This window comes from Tupaia chinensis, unplaced genomic scaffold (assembly GCF_000334495.1).
Source record: "Tupaia chinensis unplaced genomic scaffold, TupChi_1.0 Scaffold000492_1, whole genome shotgun sequence".
Lineage (NCBI taxonomy): Eukaryota > Metazoa > Chordata > Mammalia > Scandentia > Tupaiidae > Tupaia > Tupaia belangeri.
This window is the reverse complement of record NW_006160004.1, coordinates 396,306-403,190: the sequence shown is the minus strand read 5'-3', so window position 1 is coordinate 403,190 and position 6,885 is coordinate 396,306. Positions and strand designations below refer to the sequence as shown.

General features: G+C 43.4%; 1 protein-coding gene across 3 annotated transcripts in view; it reads left to right on the top strand.

Annotated features, from left to right (window-relative positions):
* The first annotated feature begins 5,017 nt into the window (after positions 1-5,017).
* UBASH3A (ubiquitin associated and SH3 domain containing A) overlaps positions 5,018-6,885 on the top strand; it is a 45,295-nt gene continuing 43,427 nt past the window's right edge. For all 3 annotated transcript variants that reach the window (XR_001370962.2, XM_014590849.2, XM_006156384.3), the window contains exon 1: positions 5,018-5,161. Coding sequence is in view for 2 of the 3 variants with exons in the window: in XM_014590849.2 (XP_014446335.1) it covers positions 5,046-5,161 (116 nt within the window). In the remaining variant the exon portion in view is untranslated. The remainder of the gene's footprint in view (positions 5,162-6,885) is intronic.

Below are 6,885 nucleotides of genomic sequence, written 5' to 3'. Positions count from 1 at the left end.
TGCTGACTGACTATCTTGAACTGGGACACCAGCTTTTTCCTGCCTTTGGGCTTTAACAGAAATATCAGCTTTTCGTGGGTCTTGAAACTGCTGACCTTCAACTTTGATCTACCCGACTGGTTCTTCCATCTCCAATTTGCCAACTACAGCCTTGGGAGTTATCATCCTCCATAATCCCTTAAAACAAACAAACAGCATACACTAGATGGAAAAAAATTATAAATACATATATAATTATACATATATAATCATATATCATTTCATATATAATATATAATTACATATATAATAAAATTATATATATGTACAGAAATAGAACTATATATATAAAGTACAAAACTCTGGCTAGTATATACATATTTACCAATAAAATCTATTGTTTTTCCTGTTTGCTTGGATAATATGGCAAGAAAAATTAAAGTTTATAAAGATTACAAAGGAAGAGAAAAGCTCACTATTTGAAGATTACAGAACTGTGTACATATATAATAAAATTATATATATGTACAGAAATAGAACTATATATATAAAGTACAAAACTCTGGCTAGTATATACATATTTACCAATAAAATCTATTGTTTTTCCTGTTTGCTTGGATAATATGGCAAGAAAAATTAAAGTTTATAAAGATTACAAAGGAAGAGAAAAGCTCACTATTTGAAGATTACAGAACTGTGTACATTAAAAGTCAAAAGAAGGGCTAGATGGCCTTTCACTCCATGCTCTTCCCAGGATCTTGGGCACGCATGCACACATGCCCAGCATAAGTTTACTGATTCAAATATTAACGACATCTACAAACACTCTCACAGAAATACTGAGAGTAATGTTTGATCAAATAGATGGACAGTCTGTGACCCAGTCAAGGTGACACAAAATTAACCATTATAATATCTTTTATTAGAGTAAATGTATTTCTTCTTACCTGTGATTTGCTGGGGTGTTTTTTAAATTGCTTCATGGATATTTTAATTTTATAAAATGCCTTTTCTGCAGATGTTGAGATTATTTTATTTTTCTCCTTTATGCAGTTAACGTGATAAATTGTAATGCTTGATTTTTTGTTGTATACCCTCCATGCCAGGTGGCATGGAAGTTAAGATACTGGCTCTCACATGGATGACTTCATAGTTCAAGTCTCACACCCACCAGCTTGAAAATCCCACTGGGTGCATGTGTGTGCATGACCAAATCCTTGGAGGAGAATGGAAGAGAAGGGATTATGGCATGGCCATCCCCCCTGGGAGATTTCTCACTTTCCTTCTCTCTCCCTCTTTCCTTCTGTCCCTCTCAGATAAGCATATGGGCCCTATGGCAAAAAAAATATAAACAAACAAACAAACAAGAATATACAGTATTTTAGAATTTAGTAAACTTAGCGAGATCATTAGACATGAAGTCAATATATTAAAATTAATTATATTTCTAAACATTAACAACAAACAATTGAACATGGAAATTATTTTAAAAATGTAGTTTGGGGACCAGCAGTTAGCGTAATGGTTATGTTGCTGGACTCCCATGTAGTCAACCACGGTTCGCGTCCCGGACCTGGTGGCTTAAAACTCACACGGAGCACGTGTGCATGCGTGCCCAAGATCCCGAGAGGAGAATGGAGGAGAAGGGATTGCGGCATGGCCATCCCCTCAGGGGGTGATTTCTCGCTTTCTGTCTCTATGTCTCTCTCTATCTGTCTGGAGAGCGCACTCTATCTGTCTGAGCGGCCCCCGCCCACTAAAAAAAAAAAAAAAAAAAAAAAAAAAACAAAAAAAAAAAAAACAACTTTGTAGGGCTGGCCCAATAGCCTAGTAGTTAAGGGAACCAGAGTCCCCCATGGCCAACTGTGGCTTGAATATGACTCCAGAGATTTTAAAAGCATACCAGGCACATGCCTCAAATCATAGCAGAATGGAGAAAGGGAGGAGGAGGAACTGTGGTATGACCATGCCCCATTGGGGGTCACTTTCTCTCTCTGTCTTTCTCTCTGTCTCTTATCTCTCTTTCTGCCAAGTGCATGTGCCCTTTTTTGCATGCTTCTTCTTTCACCAAGTGTACATTCAGACATATGCTGCCCATTTTTAAACTAAATGTTAGTCTTCTTCTTATTGATTATAAGGTTATGTGATGTGCTCTGTCTATCCCAGATACTAGTCTTTTGTCAGGCATATGTATGGTGGTACAGTCATGCTTGCCTTTTTATTTTCTTTATAGTGTCTTTCAAAAAGCAGAAGTTTTCAATTCTGATGAAGTTCAATTTATCAAACGTTTTCTTCCATGCTTCATGCATTTTTGTGTCCTAAGAAAGCTTTGCAAACTCTGACATAGCAAAGATTTTTCGACTAGGGTTTCTCTCAGAAGTTTTATCATTTTAACTTTTACATTTTGAGTTAATTTGTGTGTGTGGTGTGAGATAAAGACTGTGGTTCATTTTTTCCCTTATCAACAAGCAGTTTCCCAGCACCGTTTACTAAAAGCATTATCATTTCTCCCACTTACTTACATTGGCTCTTTGTTGAAAATGAATTGACTGTATATGAATCTTTCTGCACTACCCAAGGGCAACCTGACTTTTAAATTAATGTAGAAAAGCGAAGGGCCTAGAAGAGCTGAGATGTTCTTGAAGAAGACAAAACTAGAGGGCTTAACATCATAGTTTTAAATCAATGTGGAATGAGCCAAGGATAGCAAACTGAACAAGAGAACACAATAGTCAGAGACAAACTAAACAATTACGGTCACCCAACTTACAATAAACTTGCACTGCAATTCACCAGGCAAAGCATGGCCTTTTTAATGGAAAAATAAATGAAACTTTACCCCTACCTCACACATACACAAAATTAATTCGAATGTATCATAAAGTTAAGTATCAACAGTAAAAGCAATAAAACTTCTAGAACAAAACACAGAAAATTTTCTTCATCACTGTTAGATTAACAGCAAGTTCTTGAACAGGGTGCTGAAAACTTTAAGCAGAGTTCCCAAAATTTGATAAGAAAAAACAAGCAACTCAATGAAAAAAAAAAAAAAGAAGGAGCAGAAAATCAGAATAGGCACTTCCCCAAAGAAGATATTCAAATGGCCAATAAGCCTGTCAGATGATGCTCAATATCATTATCCTTTAGAGAAATGCAAATTAGAACTGCGGTGAGATACCACTGCATGCTCACCAGAGTGACGAAAACTGAAGAGACTGATAATATCAAGTGGGCAGGATGTAAAGTCGCTGGCAATCCCATCCGCAGCTGGGGAGAGGGCAAGGGGTGCGCCTGCTTTGTAAAACTGCTTGGCAGTGGCCAGCACAGCACACACACGGCCTACACCCAGCAATCCCACGCCTAGACACATAGGAAACAGAGACGCATGTGCAGGACCTAAAACACATCCACAAGAAGTCCTCAGCACTGCTATGCATAATAGTCCAGCTACTGAGAAACGCCCAGATGAACGCCAGCAGGGAAATGGATAGATGACCTGGGGGATACTTATTTCATAGAACACTACACATCAAGGCCAGTGAGGGAACTATGACTATGATCAGTAGTGTGGGTACTTATTATTTAATCAGTTTTCCTATAGGGCATGGGCACTTGCCAGAGAGAGAGAGAAAAACACACCCCGAGGGGGGATGGCCATGCTACAATCCATTCTTGTTCATTCTCCTCTTGGGATTTTGCACACGCATGCACCTGGTAATGTTTTTCAGGTCCAGGACTTGAACCATTCAGTGTGCTAAGTGGAATTCAGCCACATTAACCACCACACACCTGGCTGGGCCATGGATACATTTTACAAAGATAATTTTGAGCAAAAAAAATTAGACAGGAAAGAGCACATGTTGTGTGCTGCTGTTCATTTGAGGCTCAAAAGCAGGCAGTTAGTGTACAAGCGAGTACAGCAGTTACCTCTGCAGGGGAGAGCGGATAGGCTGGGGCAACGGTGCTTCTGAGGCTCTGGGAATGTTCTAGAGCTGAATTTCCCTACTGGGACATTATTGACATTTTGGGCCAGATCAGTTTTTGGTGTGGAGGCTGTCCTGTGTGCTGTGGCACTCCTGCCCCTACCCACTAGGTGTCAGTAGCACAACTCTCCCATCCCCCACAGCATGACTACCAAAAACTGCTATGTTCCCTTGGAGGAGGAGGTGCAAAACTCCCCTGGCTGCAGGTCACTGCTTTATTGCTGGTCCTGTAGGCGTTAAGTGTATGTGCTGCCCTTATGGAAATTCCTTGAGCTGTACATGTATGATTCATTATACATGGTACACTTTAAAAGTTTTTGAAATTAAACAAAAGTCAATAAATCAAAAGAGCCATGAAATTTTAGAGCACACAGGGCCAGCATATATATACTACTGTTTAATTTCTATATATTTTTTTTTTGGAGAGATTTTTGCTATAGGGCGCTTGCGCTCACCAGGAAGACATAGAGAGACAGAGAGAAAGAAAGTGAGAAATCACCCCCCAGGGGGGATGGCCACACCGCAATCTCTTCTCCATTCTCCTCTCGGGATCTTGGGCACGCACACACAGCGCCCGGCGTGAGTTGAAGCCACCGGGTTCAGGACTCGAACCACGGTCGACTACTTGGGAGTCCAGCGACATAGCCATTATGCTAACTGCTGGTCTCACTGTTTAATTTCTCATTGGGTAGCTCAAGGTAGGTGGCCAAAGAGACCCAGTGAAAGGATCCTCATCCCTGACTTTGAAGCCCATTTTGCTCCCCCATTCTCTCGGGCCCTCATGCATTCTTATCAAGCGTTGCCCAAGGCAGTAAGGGTGCTGACCACTTGCAGAACCTCAGCTGGACCTTTGGGACCCTAACCCGCTGTGGAAGCAGTTAGGGCTGATGGATGCTGCACCCAGGACCCTGCAAAGGGGACTCTGCAAACCAATATCTCAGGCAAACAGGATACTAGCTTTTGTCAGAAAGATCAAAAGGGTTTGAGGTTTTCTTCACCGCCTCAGCCTCCCCTCCCTCTCCTCTCTCACCTTATCTCCTCCTCTCAGTGTGCAGGCAGCCTCTTGCATTGGGGCAGGAAGAGATGGCGGCAGCAGGCGAGACGCAGATCTACGCGAAGGTTTCCAACAAGCTCAAGGGCCGCAGCACGCCCTCGCTCCTCGACCCACTCCTGGCCATGGGCTTTCCGGCACACACCGCGTGAGTACCAAAGTACAGCCACATATGTGTGTGTACCAGGGACCTCGGAGCCCCAGCAGACCCTCATGGCCACTGGCACTGTCTCACGGCACCGGCTTCCTGTCTAAGTGGTGCTCCTTGCAGGGTGAGACATTGTCTCAAAAGAAGTTCTTTGTCTGCCTTTTATAAATGAAATGATATTTACCTTTGAAGGACCAACTCCTCTGGCTGGCTGATGGGGGGCCCTAGAAACCGGCAATTAAGAGCCATCTGCTGTTACTAGGGTCACCTCACCTTGTAGCGTTGGAAGGCCTGGTTGTATCTCCCTGTGTGCGGTGAGATTGCACACTCAAACGTATTGCACACTCAAACGTGCAAAGTTCCCAACCCAGTGAGTCCTCAATGCTGAGACCTGCTAAGAGAAACATCAGTGACGTTGTATTTCTAAAATACACAGGAAACGCCTGTCGTCCTTAGGGAAAATCTCTCAAATGTCCAGTAGTGAACAAAACAGGTAAACAATAGCATTGTTCCTATCACTGCACTAGTCGTTATTGTACAACAGGCCCTATCCCTCTCTGGTCTAGAGACCCAAAGTCCCAGCCCTTTGCCACTCAACAAGACACAGAGAGGCAAAGTTGTCGGTGAGAGAGGAAAGGAGAATTTATTACTGTGTGGCCACACTGGGGAGACATGAAAAAGTATCTTCGACTGCTCAGCCAACTGACAGATGCCTTTATTGGGGAGGGGAGAAACTGGGGGCTAGTGGCACCTGCAGAAAAGGACAGGTCAGGCTACATTTTAGCTTGGTTTAGCCAGGGGTGCAATCAAGCAATTTGTCTTTAAAAACGAGTTTCAGTTCCCTGGAGCAGAATATTCCTCATTGTTTCAGGTTCCAGGTTGATTATCCAGGAGTGTGTCTCCCTGGTGCTCCTAGAGAGCTCTCAGACAAAGACTACCAGGCTGAGATTCGATGTACAAGATGCAGTCGGGCTGGCTTAAGTGGGCCACTTTTACCTACTTTCCCAAGGAAAAGGTCAGCATGCGGAACGTTACCTTAGGACGTGCCTGACTCGGAGAGGGAAGAGTTGAGCAGCTGTCCTAACAAACCGCTTTCTTAGATGGCTCCTTTTCAGGAGAAATATGAAAAATACGTAAGAAATATACTTTGAGTAACCTCAGTTCTGAGATGGGGCAAAATTTTCTTCAACATTATAGCAAAACCTCAACCACATTGGATGAACTAACTTGAGGCTAGACCCCTTTCTTTTCCTCCCTGAATCAGGACTTTGCCGCGACCTTATACTCCTAGCAAACCAGGGGTAGGTTAAGTGGAATCGGGCATGGGCAGGGTAGTGCCATGTGCCAGGTGCCCTCCGGGCAATGCAGACAGGACGTCTTCATCTAACCTCACCTCCGGGTGCAGACAAGGGCGCCAAGGCCCGAGAGGGCAGTGAGTGGCAGGGCAGGGCTTGAACCCCCCTCAGTGTCTCTACAGGAGTCTGTGCTATTTTACGACAGAAGCCATAGTGTGGCTTATACTCCATCCCCTGTACTTTAAATATCAGATACTCAGTGATTTTAGGGGAGGGTGTTTTATGTCTCAATTACGCTGGGTACCTCAAAATAAGGCTCATGCCCGGGCCTCCCTGTTGGAACTTTCAGGCAGCCGCGTCCCATCACATTCACCCAGTTAACAGCTGGGGTAGCGCTGAACCAGCTCCCTCATCAACACCCACTCTTTC